Source organism: Podarcis erhardii (genome assembly GCF_964252035.2).
Source record: "Podarcis erhardii genome assembly, chromosome: Z".
Lineage (NCBI taxonomy): Eukaryota > Metazoa > Chordata > Lepidosauria > Squamata > Lacertidae > Podarcis > Podarcis erhardii.
The window spans coordinates 32,121,607-32,144,329 of record NC_138504.1 but is presented as its reverse complement, the minus strand read 5'-3'; the positions used below and the strand labels follow the sequence as shown (position 1 = coordinate 32,144,329).

At 48.6% G+C, this 22,723-nt stretch overlaps 1 protein-coding gene and 1 long non-coding RNA gene across 5 annotated transcripts; one reads left to right on the top strand and one right to left on the bottom strand.

Annotated features, from left to right (window-relative positions):
- Nucleotides 1-6: 6 nt before the first annotated feature.
- LOC309333614 lies at nt 7-1,820 on the top strand. Its single transcript, XR_014152589.1, has 2 exons — nt 7-159; nt 1,569-1,820. It is a non-coding gene; the product is annotated as an uncharacterized lncRNA (long non-coding RNA).
- A 2,484-nt stretch (nt 1,821-4,304) lies between these two features.
- On the bottom strand, nt 4,305-15,166 carry LOC309333544 (mitochondrial fission factor-like). 4 transcript variants are annotated; one of them, XM_081847221.1, is made up of 7 exons: nt 15,143-15,166; nt 10,751-11,024; nt 9,806-9,975; nt 8,707-8,792; nt 8,194-8,355; nt 6,057-6,135; nt 4,941-5,195 (listed from the first exon to the last, which is right to left on the bottom strand). In XM_081847221.1, the coding sequence occupies exons 2-7, from the start codon at nt 10,947-10,949 to the stop codon at nt 5,064-5,066; spliced, it is 828 nt and encodes a 275-aa protein (XP_081703347.1). In that variant the 5' UTR covers nt 10,950-11,024; nt 15,143-15,166; the 3' UTR covers nt 4,941-5,063. The 4 variants fall into 4 exon arrangements, with proteins under 4 accessions (XP_081703345.1, XP_081703346.1, XP_081703347.1 ...); XM_081847219.1 differs by lacking the exon at nt 8,707-8,792 and having other exon boundaries at nt 4,305-5,195; XM_081847222.1 differs by lacking the exon at nt 8,194-8,355.
- Between the last annotated feature and the right edge of the window lie 7,557 nt (nt 15,167-22,723).

The following is a 22,723-nucleotide window of genomic DNA, read 5'->3' as shown; positions in this document are numbered from 1 at the left end:
ACATTCCGGGGCAGTTGGAAGAGTCTGTTGCGGAAGCAGGAAGAAGTCAGTTGGAAGCCAAAGAGAGAAGGAAAGAGGCTTGTCAGCTGGTGACCGTCCCCTGGTTAACTACTAACTAACAAAACCTTGTCAGCATTATTGAGCAGACATTATTCACTGGTTGGTTCTTATTTATTTCCAGATTCTTGGATCCCCTCTCTCTATGTCTCTTTGCCATGGGTAACGTACAACTGTTTCCTGGCATGGGCAGAAGACGAAAGGCCCCACGGAAACACACACAGGCACACTGACTGCATTTGTTTGTACAGAACCTGTCCAACAGCCAGCTAGGAATAGAATTAATGCCTCTCGCCCACCCCATCACAAGGTGGCTCTAAAAGAGAGCAAGGGCTCAGGTTGCCCTTGCGGGAGGAAACAGGAAACATCAAGAAAGGCATTACAAAACTCATAGCTACTGCAAAGCACCCCAGTGCAAAGGGCAGGGGGAAACACCAACACCGCACCCCCGTCTAGGGCAGGAAGGGTTTGGCCACCCCCTCTCCCCAAACACACTTTTACTCACTAGTCAGGGGTCCTGCACACGGCTCTGTCTCAGGGTCAAACCCAGCATGAGAACAGGGCAAGGCAGCAGGACTGGCAGCTGGTTTCAGCTGGTTTCAATGAGTATTGGTGGCAGCGTGGAGCAACCCCACTCTCTGGGCCTCAGTTTTCTTTTGCAACCCTTCGGCGTAAGTGGTGAGTGGCACTCTCGCTCTGTTCCTTCAGGAGGCTGCTGGGATCATCCAGGAGTCATCCCAAGGGGTTTGGAGGGTCTTCTTCAGCAGGCTGGGATGGCAGAAAATAAGCTGATGCCCAACATGGTCTGTGGCATGAAGGAGCAGCTACACACACACACACACACACACACACACACACACACACACACCACATATAGAGCTTGCTGGCCATAGCAGCACAGGGGCCTAACCAACTAAACTGCAAGCTAAAGCATACATCTAGGAGCCAGGAGTTTACCTGCACTTCTTGCTGCAGCGCACATGCCTCCAACTCTGAGCAAAGGTGTGCTCCACAAGCCTTTATGCCTAAGGGATGAAAGAGGCTCTTCCTCGCCTATTGCCTCAGCTGGTTAACCCTTCCTCTGATTTCAGTTTAGCAAGGCAGCTAGTCCCAAAGGATCCCTTTCACACTGCTGCCTCCCTACGGAGCTTATTTGATAAGGCCTGGGTAGTTTACTGAACTGGACCTGTGCCCCAAAAGATGGACCTATTATTTAGCTCGCAAAAGTGCAGCCCCTCTTCTTTCAGAATGGGAGCGTGAGTCAGGAATGCAGGAACGTGCTGAAGGATTGAAGGCAGGCACTGGGGGTCCTGCAAATCATCTGTTTTGCTGTGGCAGTTTCCAAAATCCTTTGACAGCTAATGTCATCAGGTTACCTTTAGGACTGTCATTTGACTAAATAAATCTTAGGAGGGATTCCCTTGTCTGAGTTTCTGTTTGATTAATTGATCAGTTAGTCAACCCTGAAGCCAAAAGCATTCACTTGTTGTTGTTTTTCTTTTTCTTTCTAGATGATGGGTCTCTGTGTGTGGCAGAAGGCATCACCTGGTAAGAAACATCCTCTCTGGGGGACACATGCCACTCTTAAGAATCATAGAGTTGGAAGAGATCATGAGGAGCATCTAGTCCAACCCCCTGCAATGAAGGAATCTTTTGTCCCATTTTGGGCTTGAACCCATGAACCAGGGATTAATATCCTCATGCTCTACCAAGCTATCTCTTGCATAAAATTATCACTGCAAACCATCTGTAATTGTTGCAAATAGGCACGTGTTTGTCCATATATATGTGTGTGTGTATGGTAAATACACACATGCATACCATATTTGTTTCTCCCTTTTCCTCAAAGGAGCTCAAGGTGGAGCATGCGGCTTCCCACTCCCTATTTTATCTTCATGACACCCTGTGAGGTAGGTTAGGCTAAGGGATTGTGCTTCACAGATATTGCTCCTTTCTTGGACACAGGTGCCCCTGAAGGCAGCCCAGTTGCTTCCAGGGGAAAGAAGACCACAGCCCACTGTGATACAGTGGTACCTCTAGATACGGACGGGATCCGTTCCGGAGCCCCGTTCACATCTAGAGGTAAACGTAACTAGCGACAGCACATCTGCGCATGCGCGCATCGCTTTTCGCTACTTCTGCGCATCCGCGTGACATCATTTTGAGCGTCTGCACATGCGCAAGCAGCGAAACCCGGAAGTAACGCACTCCGTTACTTCCGGGTTGCCACGGAGTGCAACTCGAATGCGCTCAACTTGAAGCGTATTCAACCCGAGGTATGACTGTATTCGCTTTACTCCGGTGGTCTGGAACTGAACCTGCATTTATGTGGTAGACTCAGAGCCCAGTGCCAAGTCTGCTGGAGGAAGACCCCTACCCCCACCTCCATCTTCTTCCTCTCCCCAGGGCTTGCTGTTTGCTGCAAAGGAGATCCTCAATCTGCTTCGGGGGGGGGGCACTTTGTATGTGCGGCAGATGGCAGAGGAATCCTAAGCTGGAGCAGCAGTAGCTGCCCTCTGGTTGCCACTCCTTTGAAGCATGCCTCTGGCCTCCTGGTGCTCTTCTGTTGCAAAACACACTCCCGAACACACAACAACCCTCCTCTCCTGGGGAAAGATGAAAGTGAGCGGCAGTGGCAGCTCAGGCAAAATGCCAGCTGAAGGAAGGGCAGCATGAGAATGTTAAACATGCTTGTTGCTTCCCAGATTGGCTGAATAAACAGAGGGGATTACAGAGGGGAAACTGAGGCATGCACCAGGCAGCTCACTCAGGGGGGACAAGTATGTTGTTTCAAGGCATGACGAGCAGCTCATCTTTAGGCCTCCCTTGCACTCCCACTTCTGTTCAGGTGGCTGCCAACCTACCTACCTAACAGGAGCATGGTCTCTTCTCACCCCTCTCTCTCCCAGCTTCTGTGCTTCTTTTTCCCATAGAGATCCAGCTTCCCTTTGGCTGGATTGTTCCCAGCAGAATCACAGGAAGTGGGGGCACAACACCCCCAGTGCTGTTCTCACTTTGCCTGATGTAAGCGACAGTCAGAGACTTACTGGAGAGTCCACCGTGCCCCCTCAAGCAACCACCTTGCGCTACTCATGTCTTCTCTGAAATGTGCATCCTTTGGCAACAAATAAACACACCGCCCCAATGGTTAGTGAGGTGGGCTCTGTCAGTCCAGGGGGCAGAGCAAATGGCCAAGGCTCTTCATGGTGGGAGGGGCCAGAGAGGCAGAAACAAAAAAATGGACAATCCTCTCCCAACCTGGGGATGCAAGAAGTGGGGTCCACCATGTAAGGGGTAAGAAGAAAGCCCTTGTGCTTTTTTGCCTTGTGCATCAGTGACCAGGAGTTAGGGATGAGCATTGAGGTGGCCACATTCACTGATGATGCCAGTTTGCTCAGGGTGGGAGAAGTTGCAAAAACATCTCTCCAGGCTAGGTGAACAGGGAGATAAGGAGAGATAAGGAGAGCCCTCGTCTAGGCCAGCATCCTGTTCTCACAGTGGCCTAACAGATGTTTGTGGAAAACCAGGGAGAAGAATGTGAGCACAAGAGCCTTCTCCCCTCCTGTGGTTTCCAGCAACTGGGGTTCAGTGTAAAGAGACCAGAGTCACCATGCCTGGCCCAAATCCTGCCTGTATCTCTTCACTCCCATTTCCTCATGCCAAGATACCATTGTTCCACATATGGACAGACCATGCCTGAAGCACTACCACCAACACTCTAGTTAAATCTGCCTGACTGGAACTCAAGAGAAAGCCACTTCCAATTCACACCTGTTCCCTTTCCAAGGCGAAGCAATGATAATCACACACACCCCAGCACTGATTCCTAAAAGTTTCCCCCATGTGTATGACCTGCCTCACACTGTCACAGCCTCTCTCTCCCTATGGATGGGATTCTACCCCCAAGATATAAAGGATGTTGCATTTATGGGGGAATCAACTTCATCAGACCATCTTGAAGAGCCAGTGGACTTTTGCAGCTTGCTTTTCTCTCATGTTATTTCATGCTCTGTTAATTATTTTGGCCACTGTCTCACTCCAAACTTTGAATCATTTTGCAAGGTTGCAGAGCTGCCCAATTTCCTTGCCAAGCATGCCCTGCTGTATTTTGTGGAGAGCTGGGAGGCTGAGGCATTTGATGCCAATGACTGTGGGCACAATAGGAGCCCAGGGAAGAAACAGACCTTCTTCCGACACCACCCCTCCTTTTCATCACTCACACACACAGAGAGAGACAGAGGCAGAAGCTCTTTACCATAAATTTTATTCGTATTTTAGGACACCCTAACTGTTACATACAGGCCCACTGGCCAGGAAACCATCAGAGCACTAAGGAGAACTTGGCATGTGCTGAAGGACCCTGAGAAGCCTTGGAGAAACCCTGGGGTTGTGACCTTCCCAGGGACTGTTTGGCTCAGTCCTACTCCTGTACTATCAGAAGCTGGCCACAAATACTGCCCACTGCTTTAAGTCTATTTTACTATAGGATCTGAGGTCCTGAGACTTTCCAGTGATCTCTTCCTACCCTTCTTGTTCCCATCAACCCTCCTGCAGGTGAGAACCTGATCCTTCTCCTTCACTCCCCAACTCTGCCTTAATGGTAACTAGCATTAAGAAGCACACCAACCCACACTTACCCCGAAGCCATCATCTTAAGGCAACTCAACATCCCTTGTATCGGTGAAACCCCATCATCATAACTGCAGCTAGAGCTGCCTTGGACCCCTCCCTAAAGAAAGTATATCACATCATGCCTGGATGAATCACACATATGAAGCCATATTCAAAAGAAAGGCGAGTCCCGACTAAGGAGTAGCTGCCCTCTGGAGGACCCCCAGCCCTGCCCAGTTTCTGGCCTTCCTCCTTCTGCACACACAAGGCACATCCCCTCCAGCCCATTTCCCTTTTGGCTGCAACCCAAAACAAGGAAGCCCCAGGACACCTAGGCAAGTGTTCAGTGAAAACTAACAAGCACAAGGTTGACTGCTGGCAGCAGGGTATCTTCCTCATCTTTTGTGCCAAAGCCACATGTTGAGAAGGCAGGAAGAGGCCAGCACAGAGTAGAACAGCAGCTCCTTCTGGTGCCAGCCCATACGCTGCTTCTCCAGGTGCTGAAGCCGCCCTGCGATCTTCATCAGCTACAGCCCAGAGAAGAAAAGAGCAACAGAGAGGAGGTCAGCCTCAGGTTGCTATGTGAAACAGAGGCCATTGAGGGAAAAGCCTTGCTGGGGAAGGACACAGTGAGAGGGAATGAAAGCAAGTGATGTAAAGGTTTGATCTGTGTGTTTTTTTTCAATTGTTTATATTTTTTCTGTCTTTTTTATTTTTATTTTTTTATTTTTTATTTTTTCTCTTTGTAATCTTTAAAATTTGAATAAATACTATTTATTTATTTATTTTTAAAAAAGGACACAGTGAGAGGGAAAAGCCTCACCAGAGGGAAGGGCAACAACACTCAAAGCCCATCCACCAGAACAAGAGGGCAAGCACAATCCCATGCAGGGGAACAAGACAAATATGTCACTTACTGTGCTTCCCCTCCCTCCCCCCCCCTCCACTATCTGCTGATGGACCAGATCACTGATGGGGGCACCAGGCCGAGAACATGCAATAGCTTGTTAAAATGCCTGCACTGTCTGCCCACCTAAACTGAACCAAGCTCAAGGTCCTGTGTGCCTGAACCCTTCCATTCTAGCCCATCATTGGCAGGAGCGTCATTCTCTGAGTTGGTGAGGCTCTTTTGGCAACAGAGAAAAACTCAGCTGTTACTGTCTTTGGCCCAGTTCTGTGGAACACCCTGCCACTTTTAAATGCCTGCTGAAAATGTCTCTGTTCTGTCAAGCTTATGCAGGCAGTTAAGAAGACATCTTCCCACAGCATCTGATTTCCAATTCTAAGTCTAATATAGTGTCATGTATAATCGCTGTATATTTTTTTTAAATAAAAAACAAAAACGAATAGCAGCATATAAATATTTTCACAAATAAATAAACCATCACCTGCTTCTTCATTGCCAGAGCCTCTGTGGTGCCGAAGTCCTCCGGAGAGCTCTCTGAGGCCACACTTTTTTGCAGGGAACTAAAAGGTGGGAGGAGAAAACAAGAGCTTGAGAGAAAATATGGGGACAGCTGATGAGGTGCAGCTGCATAAGAGGTTTTGAAGGGGTGAGAGAGACATGATGAGTCCCCAAAGCTAGGCCAGCCCAAGACATTTTGTTCAGGTGAGATGACACCACCCCGTGCCACAGAAGATGCACAAGCTGAATTCGGCTTAAACATTGCTGGAGTGACAGGCTCCACCACCACACCTGAGAGCAGCAGGAGAAGCCAAGGAGGTGCAAAGCAGGTCACACAGACAGCACACTTAGCTCTCCCCTCCGACACCTCTCTGTTTCCTTGCTGACCACTGCTAGTCGGTGCCAGTTCTCTGACCGATGCAGTAGTGTGGCCACGTGACACCTGCTAGCCACTTCTCTGCCTACTCATGAGAAGAGCCCTGCTGGGTCAAGTCAAAGGGGACCCACCTAGTCCAGCCTCCTCTCAGTGGCCAACCAGATGCCACAATGGGAAACCAGCAAGTAGGAGCCGAGCACAAAAGCCCTCCTGTGGTTTGCAGCAGCTGGCATCTGGAAGCACCACTGCCTCTGACCGTGAAGGCCGAGACATCAGATAGAGATCTCCTCTGGTTAAATGTCTCCATGAGTTATGAAGCTTTGCTGGTTCTAATGCAGAGGAAGCCTCCCCCTGTAGCATAGGATGGTTCTCTGGATGGATGGATGGATGGATACAGCTCTCCCAGTATGCATTTGGAAAGGGTGATGATGCAAGTCAGTCCAGGCCAACTAGAAGGAACATCACTGCTGGCATCCAGATTGCCATGGCTGCTGCCTACAACCTGCCTTCTGAGCTCACTGCTTCATTCTGCCTAGGGCGCAAAGGCTGTCAAGGCCAGAAGGCAGAACAACCACTCTCTGGTTTCCTCAGGCTTCCTTCCTTCCCCTCCTTTACCTGCACAAGTGTGCCAGTAGCAGACCTTGGGGTCTCAAATCTCAGGTGACCTGTGCAACGCCAGAATTTGGCGCTCCCTACTGCCTCTCGCCTTCCATCCTACATTATAGTTGTGGTGCCCCTGTGGCCCCCACCCCAGGCTCTGCACCCAGTATGACTGAACCAGTTGGTTATATCGTTACTCATCTCCTTGACATCTGATGGGAGGGTGCTCCGCAGGGTGGGTGCCACTACTAAGGAGGTCCTATGCATATAAATAATAAAATTATTTATTACTATTTATTTATCTTGCCTAAGCCCCCACCTTCTCCCCGAGGGCCTAAGTTTTTAACGTTTGGTGTTTTTTAGTGTTTTGGTATTTTGCTGGAAGCTGCGCAGAGTGGCTAGGGCAACCCAGTCAGATGGGTGGCATATAAATAATAAAATTATAACACCGATTGGGTGGGCCCAGAGACAACCCACAGGTAGCCCGTCAGGTAGGGGGACCTCTTTAAGAAACAAGGGACAAGATCCACCTATCCACCCATTGTACAAATAGTGCACAAGAAGCTCCCGAATTTATCACCAAAGCTTTTCTGAACTGTCCAAGGGATTCATCTTCATGATTTCAACTGGGGTTCACTCGTGAGGTCAAGTCCAAGAAGCCAAAGGGAGAGGGGGGGATATTTCCAGGCCTGAGTTGGCAAAACTCCATGACCCTCTTTCTGGCCCTCCCCACAGGGTCAAATAAATACAAAATAAAAGCCCCCCAAGTGTGAAAATGTGCTGAAGCTGCAGCATACACATGGGTTGCAGCCCCCCAATCACCTTTTGGTGGAGTTTTGGAATCCTACCTTGGGTCTGAAGGCAAAGTTCTACCCACAAAACTCTTACAATCCCCAGGACAATGGTCTCTTCGTCATCAACTCCAACAATGCTGGAGCTGGCCATGCAGATGTGGAACCCAGGAAAGCAGAGCGTAGACTGGGCTGTGAGAATGGACATGCCACCAGGGCAAGAAAGAGAGGCCCAGCCAGCTGGAAGCACCCACTGCCAACCAGAGGCGCAGCTGGTGCACCATACAACCCTCCTGCTTCGCACACATCCCAGCCAGCTGCATGCTGCCCTGAGCAAAGCCGGAGAGAATCACCTGCATTGGGCTTGGCCAGGCTTGCAAAACAGCTGGAACATCTGGTGCCCCAGGAACCACAGCACCTGAAGGACATTCTGCAGGGAGTAGATCCTTCCCTCCAAAGGGAACGGAGGAAGCTGGGGGGTGGAGGAGGCAGGGGGCGGTGCACTTGGCTTCTGCCTGCAGGGGCACAGGGAGACAACCGAGTGGTCACTTCCTCTGGCACCAGAAGGGAACATCCTGGCCTCCAGAGCAGCCACAACCTGCACCTCGGTCAGAAAAGGCTCTGCCAGCACCTGCTTTGCCTTGGCACAGCTACCCCAGAAGATGCCACCACCTCCACTGAACATGCCAGGAGCCCTTGGCATGTGTCTGGGGAGGCAGGCAGGCTCCCACCTGGGAGGATGGATGAGCAAGGGAGAGAGGCTGCAAATGCCCCTAAAGCCCAACACCCCACCTCTGCCCGCCCCACAAGGGCAGCAGGACACTCAAGAAGGACCTGACCAAAGCCACTCCGCAGCTTTCCCTTACCAGTCTTGCCTCTGGTCGAGAGTTCCCAAGCCCCGGTGAGGATTCTTCGCCAGCACCCTCTCCTTTCTGGCCCTGCTTTGATGTGCCTGGGTGAGGGGGCAAGAGTCAAAGCTCCAGCTGGGGGGCTAAAGGCAGGACCCCTTTTCTCCAAAAATGGTTGCCCTTAGGCAACATGGACCACGGGCAGTCACTCCAGGTGCACTTGGAGCCCAGTAGGACAGAGCAGCCTGGCAGGGAACACTATTCCCTAGTGCTGCCACAAAAGGCAACACCGCTGGTCACCATCCCTAAGCAGTGCCACCAGGTCTCTTTGGGGGGCCCCCATGGCACATCCACCATGTCACACCAGCCAGCACTGCCAAAGGGTCTGTGCGGCAGACACACAATATAAATCCACACACTAGGGTCTACCACCCCTGCTTAAACCACTTTGCAACCCCACCTACCCCTTTGCCCTCCCCTCCTAACTAATCCCCCCTCCTGTCTCCCCACAGCTTTCCCTTAGCTCCACTTCCTTTTAAAGGAGGGGGAAGCGGCTCCACAGAGCACCGTGCTAAATCTCTGCATGAAGTGCCTCCCTCCCCCCATTAAAACCTGTTGCAGGTGCCCCCCGTTAAAAGGCTTACCTGGTCCTGCCTGTTGTTCCTCACACTGCAGTTGCATGAAGGGAGATTCTCTCCTCAGAGACCCACCTATGCAGGGGTTGGGAACCCCCACCCCATGGGTCAATCTTGGCCTTACAGGGTTTCAAATATGGCCCAAGTGGACATTCCCCATGAGTCATGCCCACCTGCCTTGCACCTGACATCATATATAAGGTGAGGTGAGGGGCAGAGAGAGATGGGCCGTCAAGCAACAAATGAGAGCCTCAAAGTGGGAGAGCTGATGGGCTGAGGAGCCAAAGTGTGCTGGCTGCACATGGTTCTTTGAAGTCCCAACTATGGGACTTGGAAGCACCTGGTGCTATTGTGACTTTGGGTGGTTGACAGGTGGCCCATGAGACTAGATCCTGACAACTCCACCCCATGGCTCCTTGGGGACCTTCCTGCATCCCTCCCAAAACTGTGGCTATTGCCTCAACCTGTCCTGAGCACAGTACCAGCCGTTTGCGCCTTGGGGATCCAGGTCCAGAGATGAAGGTGAGGAAGGGGTGCTCTCCATAAATGGCTGGCTGGATGGCTGGCTCCAGCAGAGGCTCCTCAAGAATTGGGGGCTGGTGCGACAGCTGGCTAAGGAAGTGAGGCTGGACAGCAGCATTCGTTGTCATTTCTACAGAGGAAAGAAGAGATGAGAGAGGGATGGGGAAGGACCTCCATCTGCCCTGCAAGGCAGCTGATGGCAGGCTGTCCACATAACCCCACAGATGGAATACCACTCTGTACAATCTCCCTGCAGGGACCAAAAAGGGCTTTTATCCAGAATCTGGTGCTGGTCTCCACCACCTTGCTCCATACACCTGAGGTTTTCTTGGCAGATGCAGGAATACAGGCAGGCATTTTGATACTGATGGGATTTTGTGGGTTGTGCTGTGAAAAGCTTGCCTCTGTAGACAGCACGATTCCCACAATCACCCCCTTGTCTGCATGGACCCAGGGACATCTTCACCTTTGAGCTTCAGCACCAAGTGCTTTTGCCTTCAGACCTTACCCTACACCAGAGGGGTGGTGTTTTCAGCCCAGGGGGCATGTTCCCTTCCAGGAGTGGGTTGGCCAAAGGGTGTGTGGGACCAAACACACACACACACACACACACACACACCACTCTCCATCCAGGCAAGCAAGAAGACTTGTCATCTTAGTTCAAAGGCACCTTCCAACCAGGAGGGATACAGAGAAGGGCAGGCAGGAGTTGTGGCCTGGGGAGGGGTGTGGCCTGCAGAGACTGTCCCCTAAGGGCCAGGTAAAGCTTTGGTGCATTCAGTTCCCGGAGTCTGGGGTTCCCCATCCCTGCTCTATACAATACCCCAGTGCACAGATGCGGCACAGAAGGGTTCTATCTCATCCACCATCTCACTCCCTAGTGTACAGCAGGCACTTCTCCCTACCTGCCACAAGGATCCTGTCAGGGATGTGCATCTGGTAGGATGGGGGGCAGTCCTTCGGGGTCACCCCCTGCAGGTCTCCTGCACTGGGGTCCTCTGCCACCTTCAGCCGGCTGGGGACCTGCATCCTTTTGTTGATGGCTTCGGTGAAGCCCAAGTCGCAGGAAGCCTTCTCCAGCTGCATGCTCCAAATGGGCCACATCTGTTCTCTCTTCCTTAGCCCCAGGGATCAAGGCAGTGGGGGGCAGTTACACTTATGGAGCACGACACCTCCTTCCTGTTAAAAAATTAAAAGGGGAAACCAAGATTAATCCCTTCAGAAGGACTGGGTGTTCCTATGCATTGGGCAGGGAATCTCACTGACCACATATCTCCTGCTCCTGCAGGCAAAAAAAAGCCTATTCAGCGACTACCTTTAAGTGCTCTCAAAGAGATGCTCTCCAGGCTTCACATATGCCTTGAGGGGCTGCTCCTCTCCCTAAAATGGATGTTCAACATGGATGTGAATCCACAGATGGCATATTCTGCCCATGGCTATCGTGGCTCTTGCAGAGAAGAGAGAGAGAAAATGGAGGGGGAAGGAAGTTGCATATGCTCCTTCTATGGTCTGAGTCTCTGCCTCTCCTCAATACAGCTCTGTGGTTGCATACCTCTAAACTTACTAGCTAGCAGCATGCCTTGTTGGATTTGACTGCAATCTTCCACAAGCAATGCATACCCATGACATTGGAGCTGCAGCTCTGAATTTATTGCATTTAGAACCCACTTTTCCTCCAAGGAGCTCAAGGTGACATATGTAGTTCCACTCCTCTGCCCCTTCCATTTTATGCTCACAACAACCTTGTAAGGTGGGTCACTGGTCCCAATGTCACCCAATGAAGTTCATATAGCCAAGTGCGGATTTGAACTCTGGTCTCTTCCATGTTCTAGACCAAACACTCTAACCGTTACATCACCACTCTCCTTTATCTATCAAGCTTCACATGGTTTGGGCCCAGCCTTTGCTCAGACGTCTTGGGCCCCAACTTCCATCAGCCAGCATGGCCAATGGTCGGAGAGGACAACAGCAGTCGCTGGACACTAGGCTGTTCCCGATCTTTAAGAAAATCAGAAAAGCCCTGTGGCTGCATCAGGCTGAAAGGACCCCCTATTTAGCTCAGCATCCTGTTCTTACAGTAGCCAGTCAGATGCTGCTTATTTCATTATGGCCCCTTCTCTCAAAGGCTGGAGCAGGTGACCAGTGCATCCACCTCCCCCCCCCCTTGCTCACCTTGCTCTCTCGGACCCTTTGCTCAGGGTGCTTTGGATGGTCAGGCCTGAGGTTTTAGGAAGGGATTTTTTTCCCTTCCAGGAACTTCACTAGAAGCTTTGTTTATGCACTGCTTTTAATAATGCAAACAACCACAAGGCTTGACATGTTAAACAGAGTAAGCTTCAGGGTCAGTTGTGCAGACTGGCAGAAATACTCGTCCAAAATACATTTGCTTGGTAAATAAAAATAAAGAAATTTTAAACCCACAGCTTTGTTCTTTTTATGGGTGCACTGAGAAAGAAGGAGCTCCAAGGCTTTTTCCATCAGAGAGGATGAGAGACAAAAATTCAGGTCAGAAGCCTCCACCAGCCTCCTAAAAGCTAGCATCTCCGCTGGAGCCCCTGTGGGGCCTCAGCACCACCACCAATAAGCCCTCCACCCAAGGGCTCCTGCAGCACCCACTTCTCCTAACCCAGCCTCAGCGTGAATGATGCTCATTCATTCAGCCTGAAACCCCTTCAAGGCTTCTGCTGAGGATATTAGCAGCTCAGGCTGGGCTGCCCTTATGGGCCCTGCGCTCAACGCTTGAGCAAGCTCCCCCTGAATTGTCTACCCTTGTCATATGCAGGGAGCCCAGAAAGAGAAACTCCCCTACAAAAGGGAGCAAGAAATAAGATGAATAATACAGCCCAAGGCTTTTGTACAGATGCAAAAGGAAGCAAGCAAGTACATAAGGAAAGAGCTCTTCTGGCCCCCTCTGGTGGGCTGATGGGAGATTGCAACAGGTGGGAGATACTGTAAGCAGGGTGGGGGGCCAGAGACAGATTTAGGGGATTCCAACTGGTGCAGTCCCACTGGGCATGGAGCCCTGGGTGCACTGCAGCAATGATGTACAATGGAGACCCCAAGGTCCGCCATTTTTGGGGGGGGGGTAGGCTAGTCAAATTAATAGTGGATAAAGCTGCCTATGAACCCCCTGAGACCTGCGGGAATAGGACAGTATATTAAACAAACAAACAAACAAACAAACTCTCTTCAGCATCAGAGGCAGGATGCTGGGGGACTGCAGCAGGAGAGGGCTGCAAATGTCAATCAGGCTTTCTGCAGACTGAGTTTTGCCACAATCCAGTCGTTTTCCCAGGAAAAGCAGTGGGGCAAACAGAAAACTGCTTGGACCCATACTTTCTAGGCACTAGACAAGCGGAAGTGTGGCTAAACATTAATAATACTACATCCCCCAAAAAGGTCTATTGATGTTTGTTTTTAATTATTTTGCTTTTAGTTTGCTTTCAACTTACCATACGTTTTTACTATAAACCAGTGTGATACATTTTTAAGACAATGGCATGTAAATATTATTTACAAATAAATAAGAATCCAACTACCAGGCTCTTGTGCTGTTTAACAACAGCAATAAGGTTTGAGAGCAATAAAGAGAGTATGAAGATCACCTGGCTCTTCTGGTGAGGGCTACCAACACACAGGCCTCTATTATACCTCTATTCATCTCAGTGAAGGCAAATGCAGGTGGGCTTGTTCCTTCCTGCATCAAGGGCACAGCCTCTTCCAAGCCTTGGGTCACCTTACTGGCAGAGAAAAGCTGGTGAACCTGTGGCAAAGGGCTGGCTTGGAGCAACAGGCAGTCTTTCTCTGCCCTCAGGAGTTCACAATACAGCTCTTTGCCAAGGCACAAGGGAACCTAGGTATCAATCAACCCAACAAGGTAAGGCATGCAAGCAAAGCAATTTCTCCAATGTCTGCCAAAAACAAGAGGACATCATAAGAGCCTGGATATAAGTGGATCAGGCCAAAGGGAGCCCAGCTAGTCCAGCCTCCTGTTCATACAGTGGCTAACCTGATGCCCCAGTGGGAAGTCTTCTACAAGCAGGACTCTGAGTGCAACAGCAGCACTCTCCCTACCTGTGGCTGCTAGCAACTGGCTTTCACAAGCGTCCCTACCTCTGACCATGGTTCAAGAAGAGGATGTCCTTTTGAGCATCCTCAAGCTCCTATGGCTGCTGGCCTATGTGGCTTTTCCAGGAGTTGTGTAATCTCTACAGACTAGCCCCCCTGAGCCACACCCAACTACAGGCTGGTGGAGAAAAGCAGCAAAGACTGGAGCCCCCAGGGGAGGGGAGAGCAGGGAGGGATTGCTGCTGGCACAAATCTAAGCGGGCCCCACTGGCTGGGATGTAGAGTCCGTATGTTTTGCTTTAGAGAGATGGGATCACAACGAGCTATAACAGAACACAATTTATTTCTGTCTCCAAAAACTGGTTCTGAATCTCAGTTGCTGGAAACTACAAGAGAGAGAAGAGTGCTCTTATACTCAAATTCCGCTTGTGAACTTCCCATAATGGGCATCTGGTTGGCCCCTATGAGAACAGGATGCTGTGCCACTGATGTGCCACTGATCCAACAGGGTCTTATGGAAGACTCTTATGCTCGTATGGAACCTCCAGGTCCAGAGGGAGTCTATATGGATTGCTAAATTCATAGGAGGGACGCGGGTGGCACTGTGAATTAAACCACAGAGCCTAGGACTTGCCAATCAGAAGGTTGGCAGTTCGAATCCCCGCGACGGGGTGAGCTCCCGTTGCTCAGTCCCTGCTCCTGCCAACCTAGCAGTTTGAAAGCACATCAAAGTGCAAGTAGATAAATAGGTACCGCTCTGGCGGGAAGGGAAACGGCGTTTCCGTGCGCTGCTCTGGTTCGCCAGAAGTGGCTTACTCATGCTGGCCATATGACCCGGAAGCTGTACGCCGGCTCCCTCAGCCAATAAAGCGAGATGAGCACTGCAACCCCAGAGTTGGTCACGACTGACCCTAATGGTCAGGGGTCCCTTTACCTTTACCTTTACCTTTAAGTTCATAGGGGGCTTTGACTATTGTGAGAATAGGATCCTGGACTAGAGATGGGTCCCTTTTTGCCTTATCCCACAGATGCTCTCTTAATGTTCTTCTGTTGTGTCCTGAGAAAGACTTCTGGGCTTGGCTGTTTCCTTGCCAGCAGGGGAAAGAGGCTTTGCCGATGTGCTGAAACAACTTCGCAGCACAAAAAGCCAGGAAAGCTTTTACAAAAAGAGGGGGAGAGAGATACAGAGATAACTAAATCCACCACCACCACCTCCAACCAGAATGCACCTGAGACGTGATGAGGAACACGCAGGAAGCCCATCCAGGTGCGCCAGCGTTCTTCGCGCTCGAGGTAACTCAAAGAAACTTCCGTAGCTAGGAGCAGTCTACCGGAAGCAGTAGGGAAGGCCCACTGGCCCACTAGCCCCACCCCCACTCCGGGTTTGAACCAGAGGAGACCTTCAGAGTTTTGTTCGACAACGCTCGGCCGCTCCAAGGGAGCTCGCAAAGCTAAAGGCTCCTCGCGAGCAACGCCTCGGCAGCGAGCGGCAGCACTCAGCACATGCTCAGAGGCGCCTCCCACCTCAATATTTGCCTCGGCCTCCCGCCAGAGGGCGAGAGCAGATGCCGGAGGGGCTTGGCCTGCTTGCTGCTTCCCTCTCTTCTCTTTTTTCTTTCTTTATCTTTTCCCCCTTTTCTTAACGGGACTTTTTTTGACGCACCTGCTGCTGCTGCTGCTACCGCGGCCAAGCATCCGTCGCCCGTGACGTCGCCCCGCGCCGCGATTGGCTGGGCGGTTACCCGCGCCCCCTGCTCCAGCAGGCTGGCCTGGGCCGGCCGAGCCCGAAATAGCCATGCCCGGGCCGGGTCACTGCAGGCCAAGCGAGCCGCGCGCTCAGAGCCAAGCAACACAACAGGGAGGACGTCTGCAGGCAAGCAGGCAGTCAGTCCACAGGCGAGGTTTCTCTCCCCGTTGCTGGGGAAGCTGCTTCACCTGTTGATTTCTGCCTGCCGAGCCACAATAGGCTCCGCCCTCCACTAGGCAGGGCTGAGCCGAGCCGCCGTGGGATATTGAAACCTGGCAGAGAATTGGCATTCACGTGCATCTGTTCCCCAATAGCCCTTGTTACTCTAAAAGGAGCCACGGGGGAGCTCCTCCTGCTAAGATCCGCTGCTGCTTCGGGCGGGAGTAGAGAGGCATTCTAGCTATACTGTACTCAGGCGCAATATTGTCTCTCGAATATTCACTGGCATGGAATGCAAATCAAGCCCTGGGCAGGATACCGGTTTGTGTGTGTTCCTGGGAAGTTGCCCCAATCTCAGGACACGGGGTGGGGGCTCTAGCTGCCTCAGCAAAGCGCCTGCTCTACCACTGAGCCGAGGCCCCTTACAATTCGGCTCTTCTCCGTACGTTTGCCTGCGAATGTGAGGAGTGTTGGGAGCCACCCTGGCGCCTCTTCTTCTACATCCACCATCAGTGTTGAGGGTATAACGAACTGTTCCTGCATATAGGCGTAGCCTAAATCAAATAAATACAAATCTGAGGTTCTGCTCCCGCCCGCAACAAAAATCCTGGGTACGCCCATGTTCCGTCAAGGGTGGCGGTGGGGCCGCGAGAGGGGTTTTTTATTCAGCAACACATCTGGATTTGTGGCTAAAGGCGGGAGATACCAAACCTACAGAGTGTCATCGCTGATACTAATCAGGTCTAAGTGAACACAATATATTTCTATCCGTTAGCTATACAGGAAAGTAAAAGCTTTACCCCCCAAATGGTCTATGGCTCATAGCCAACAGAATGCACCAAAGGCTCACACATTTTAAGTACCCAACAACAAAAGAGTCCAAAGGAACAATAGGCTGAAACCTTGAAATCCAAAAGATGAAAGAGGGCTGCAAAAGGTGCATTTCAAGAAATCTGCCCTGTATCTTAACATGTGAAAGGCAGGCAAAGCGGCCAATTTTTTTTAATTCTTATTTTAGAAAACCCCACTTAGCTAATGATGCACACACCCAGGCTTGTGTTGCAATAAAGGTAGCTCACAACTTGCACACATTCAGCTTTACATGCTTGGCAAATAAATAAATACATGGAAAGTGAGGGGGGGGGGTTAAAAGACTGGGAATCCTACCTGCCACTGAATCCAATGTGTTTTGACTATGCACAATTTTGGCTTTGCATTCTATCCCCAGAACATCACCCCAGCATGAGGCGAGAGTCGACTGTATTGCACAGCCAACACTTGGTACATTCTGTTGGCTGTCAGCTATAGGCCTGTTTTCCATAAAGATTTAAAAAATTACCGTATGTACCAAGTATGTACATAAATTTATGTGATAGAAATGTCTTATGTTCATTTACACCTTTATTTGTGGCACATTCAATATTCATATTGATTTGTAACTATTTTATTCCTTATTTTAATTCCCATATTTTCATTTTATTCTATGGAATTCAAATTGTGACACAATAAATTTCAATTAGTAAGAAACAAAAGGAGCAATAACAGTAGAATTAAGAGGAAGGTGACATCATTGTCTAAAATGGCGGAATAATCTGTTAGCTCCAACCCTCCAGCTATTATAAGCTATTATAAGCTTCTAAAAGCTAAAAGATACCTGGGAAAGGACTGGACTCTAAACAGGTATGCCCATCTCACTCCAAATAGCTAAAGAAAAATGGCATTCAGAAGCTATTTTAGCTCTAGAAATAACAGTGGAAGATCAGACATAAGTGAGGAAGAAGCAAGATCAATGGCTCCGAAAACGTGTCTCAATAAAGAAGACTTTGAACCTTTCCAGGACCTCTTAAAACAATTTCAAAAAGATTTAGCAGCGGAATGGAATGCAGCCTTCAAAGACTTCAGAGACGAAATCAAAATGGAACTGAAATACTTATCTACAAAATTTACTTAATTGTCTGCTTCAGCTAATGAGGTTTCGGTACTAGGAATAAGCAACAAATCTGCCATTAAGAGATTCACTAAAACAACATCAGACCAACAACTTTGTATGCAGTTCTTAGAAGATACAAGTAGATGAAATAATTTACAACTTAAAGGCACTCTGCAAGGCATTGAGAAAACAGATATACAGTAAAAGTCTTTTTTGTTAATTGGCTAAATCAGCAGTTTCCAATCTTAAATGTGAATTTAAACAATGTGAAGAGAGTACATAAGGTTTTGGCACCACCTCCCAACCGTGCAATATAACACCATCAACCGTGCTATATATTAGCAAAAATTGCACATTATTCCTGAAAAGAAGCAATTATGAAAGCAGCAACAGAAACAATAGAATTGAACATGGAAGGGCAGAAAATCCAAATGTATAATGATTTATGTGTAGGGACACTACAAAAATGAAGAAACCCCCAAAATATACAACCCTGCTACAAGCTTCTGGAAATTCCAAAACAAAAAGAGGTGTCAGTACAGCATTTGGATTTCCCCACATAGAATAACAGAATTGTAGAGTTGGGAGGGACCATGAGAGTCATCTAGTCCAACCCCTGCAATGCAGGAACCTTCCGCCCAACATGTACCTCAAACCCACGACCCTGAAATTAAGAGTCTTGTGCTCTACCAACTGAGCTCGTAAATATTTCATTTGAAGAAGACAGAACTTGAAAAGACCAAGAGCTCATTTCAAAAAGAATTCCTTGAAGTAGTAATAAATAAATTCTGCTCAGACTTGTCGGAGTGTCATGCCTAATGACACAGCAGTTCATCCCCGGTAACTCTTGCCCCCACAAAGCAGTAGCTGAGACTGATGTTCCCCCCATCCCCACAACTGCCTAAGTCCCCACATCTCCAGGCTTTCTCTCCCTCCCCCACAAGCAATCAGAGACTGTGTGTCACCAGTCTCTTTTCTGCCCTCTTCATGTCTCTACTGGTTCTGGGAGACTAGGGAGGAGGCGAGATTGTCACTGCAGGAGGGGGAGACACCCATGACTCTTCACTAGCCTGACTCCTCTCTGCCTCTTGGCCTCCCTTATCCTATTCTTCTGTTCCAGCTCCTGCCTCTGATACTGGACTTCTCTCTGCAGCAAACTCGCCCACCTCACTAAGCCCTGTTATCTCTTCAGCTTCTGACACCTCCTCTTCCCAGGGTTTTCCCTCTCTGTTGCCCCACAACCATTCTCCCGCCTCTGAGCCTTCTTCCCTTAGGGGTTCCCCAGCTGGTTTCTCCCACCATTCCTCTGCATCCAACCAGTGCATGACACTGATCAAGCAGGATTTGTTAAAAATAGACATATTACAGACTGTATATGCAAAATGCAAAATGCAGTGTGTTATGAAAAAAACCTCTCTAGACACCCACTAAGCTTTCAACAAAGTTCATTGGAAATGCTTCTTCCAATTATTATCTAAAATGAACTTTGAAAATTATACCAATTTAAAACAAGTTTTAAACTTGGCCTACAATATATTTCACATTTTGGAATCAACATCACAAAGTCACAGATGCAATTATTTAAAGTTAATTTTTTACCAATGGTGAAAACCATAAAAAAATCTTGAAATATGGTCAAAGACATCTGTCTCCTGTATGGGAAGGGTAGCGTCAGTTTAAATGATGATATTACCAACATAAATTGTTCTTGTTTCAAACTTCATATATGTATTTCAACAAAGACTCTAAAGAAATGGCAAAAAAATGATTTTTTAAGTTTTATTCATCAGGGCAAGAAACCAAGACTGAGATTAACAGTATTCAGGGCTTTTTTCCCCCAGCTGGAACTCACTAGAAGTCAGTTCTGGCACCTCTCAGGTAGGCTCTGTTGCCATTATAGGAGACCAAGGGAGGAGTCGTAGTGAGTTCTGGCACCTCTTTTTCTAGAAAAATAGCACTGACTGTATTATATCAACACCCCTAGAGATGGGGTATGGGTCTACCACATTTGCAAAGATCATGATGCTGCCCATATACAACATGTTATTAGTATGATAAATATTGTAAAAGAGAAGATTTTGATAAAAATTGTATCATACAATTGGAATTTGATAAACCTGTGCAACACAGAATACCTGGTATCCCAGTCTTGATTCGTAACAAAACTATCTTAGAAATATTAACAACTCCATTTTCTAAAGCAGAATTAAATGTCTTCTGGTGATTTTAGATATCAAAATTAACACCACCTATATCACAATTGATCCCTTTGCATTGCACCCCTCTTTCTATGCACCTGATAGAAAACTGATTTATATGAAATGGAAAGAAAAAGACCCGTATAGATTGGTACACTCCTATGAAAATGATATTTCTCTTACCGCAGGGGAAATTTTGGGAAGAAAGGAGGGATGTAGTATGAATTGGCTATTAATCTATCAGGTGATATATTTTATCTCAGATTCAACAGTTAAATATCAAGCAGTTAGACCATTGACACCATTTGAAAAACTGATTCTGAAAATGACTGTACTAAAATAGTCCATTTTATACAAAATACTGACCTAGCTATTGGACAATGCTTGGCTATTAAACAAAGGACTAGGTACAGGGCCATAGTTAGGGGGTGGTGAAGTGGGGCCCCACCAGGGGCACAGGCGAGGGAGGGGGCACGCAAAATCGGCTAAAATATGTCCATAAATAATGAAAATATTGATAATTGCCTCATAAGAAAAGGTTTTAAATAGAGGGTGAATTGAATGAGTGGAGGAAGGGGGTTGGAGGAGAGATGGAAAGAAGAGCTAACTTGTCTGTGGCTGGGGGTGCAATCTGGATGGTTCTGCCAGCAGTGCAAGATCACCTAGCTATGGCTCTGCCTAGGTATAGAAATTGAAGAAACAAACTGGAACATCATAGCGACAACCCCACCCTCTTCAACATCAACCCGCATTAGAGAAAACTATTTCAATTTAATATGTAGGTGGCATCTAACACCTCTAAGAATCACATACCCTCCAAGATTTCTCTGATGATAATAAGGACGTCCTATTCATCATCATCATCATCAACAACAACAACAACGTTACTATTTATAGTCACCCACTCTGAGTGGCTTCCAACATATATAACACATAATAAAGCATTAAACATTAAAAAACTTTACGATACAGGGCTGCCTTCAGATGGCTTGGGAATTGGATAACTCCTTACCCTCCAACATTTCCCCAATGAAAATAGGGATTTCCTAAGGAAAAGCAGGTGGCGCTGTGGGTTAAACAACACAGCCTAGGACTTGCTGATCAGAAGGTCAGCGGTTTGAATCCCTGTGACTGGGTGAGCTCCTGTTGCTCGGTCCCTGCTCCTGCCAAGCTAGCAGTTCGAAAGCACGTCAAAGTGCAAGTAGATAAATTGGTACCGCTCCAGCAGGAAGGTAAATAGCGTTTCCGTGTGCTGCTCTGGTTTGCCAGAAGTGGCTTAGTTATGCTGGCCACATGACCCGGAAGCTGTACGCTGGCTCTCTCGGCCACTAAAGCGAGATGAGCGCCGCAACCCCAGAGTTGGTCACGACTGGACCTAATGGTCAGGGGTCCCTTTACCTTTACCTTTAAGGAAAAGCAGGACATTCTGGGATCAAATCGGAAACTGGCACAGCTTCTGTAAATCAGGGACGTCCCTGGACAATAGGGGCACTTGGAGTTTCTGGATTCAGCTATATAGACAAAGCATCCTCAGCATGCTGGAGCTGGCACGAAAGTTGGCACGACTTTCCACATGTGGACATGTGAATCAGTGCAACCACTTTGGGAAAGGGCATTTACAGAAATGAGCAAAATTATGAACTAGGACGTACAGTATGTTGGATCAGTCCATCAACCTCTGATGGATGATTTAGAAGGATTGGGTCCAGTATCACTTTCGCTGTGTGTGTGTGCCAGTATTCATACTGAGCACAATTACATCTCAACACAGCTCCTTCCATGGAAGCATCTTCAGGGCTGAAGGTATACACAGTAGGCAATAAACACTCATGGATGCCATAAAGATTCAGTCAACTGTAGAAGTTTACTTGACAGCCATAAAAGCATATTGGTAGCAAATATATACAGACATTCACCAATGCTGTGGTCAAGGCATGCTTAGAATCCAGCAAGAGTCCAAGACTCACTCTCAGCTTCTTGCAAGGTGCAAGCAAGAGATTCACAACAAGTTACAAGTTACACAGAACCGTCATCAGTACTTCCTGTCACACTGCACATGTCCAGAGAACAGTTCCCACAGAAAATGTCCTTGCATAGACAAAACAATATCAGCCTTCTGCTGCTTCTTGAAACTTCTTCTCCATTTCTGGAACAAATTATTCTCTCACACACAGAATATCCAACACCCCCTCTCATTTTTACCGAAACAGTAGGAACCATGACCATGTACACATCAAGCACTGCAAACCCCAACATTTTAATCAGTTGAGCATGTCTCTGGAAAAGCTAAGCGATTTGGTTACACACCAGCAATCACTTTGCTCCCTGAACTTCTACCACACCAAGGAATTGCCAAACTGAAACACCATACTAGAGACTGGCTCTCAGTCAGGCAAGTTGGACCAGTCACTATATACAGTACAAAGCACTTCAGCTTCTCTGGTCTTGAGGATGACCTCTTAAAACAATAACTACAAATAACAAAAAAGGGACGCGGGTGGCACTGTGGGTTAAACCACAGAGCCTAGGACTTGCCGATCAGAAGGTCGGCAGCTCGAATCCCCGCAACGGGGTGAGTTCCCGTTGCTCAGTCCCTGCTCCTGCCAACCTAGCAGTGCGAAAGCACCTCAAAGTGCAAGTAGATAAATAAGTACCGCTCCGGCGGGAAGGTAAACGGTGTTTCCGTGCGCTGCTCTGGTTCGCCAGAAGCGGCTTAGTCATGCTGGCCACATGACCCAGAAGCTGTAGGCCGGCTCCCTCAGCCAATAAAGCAAGA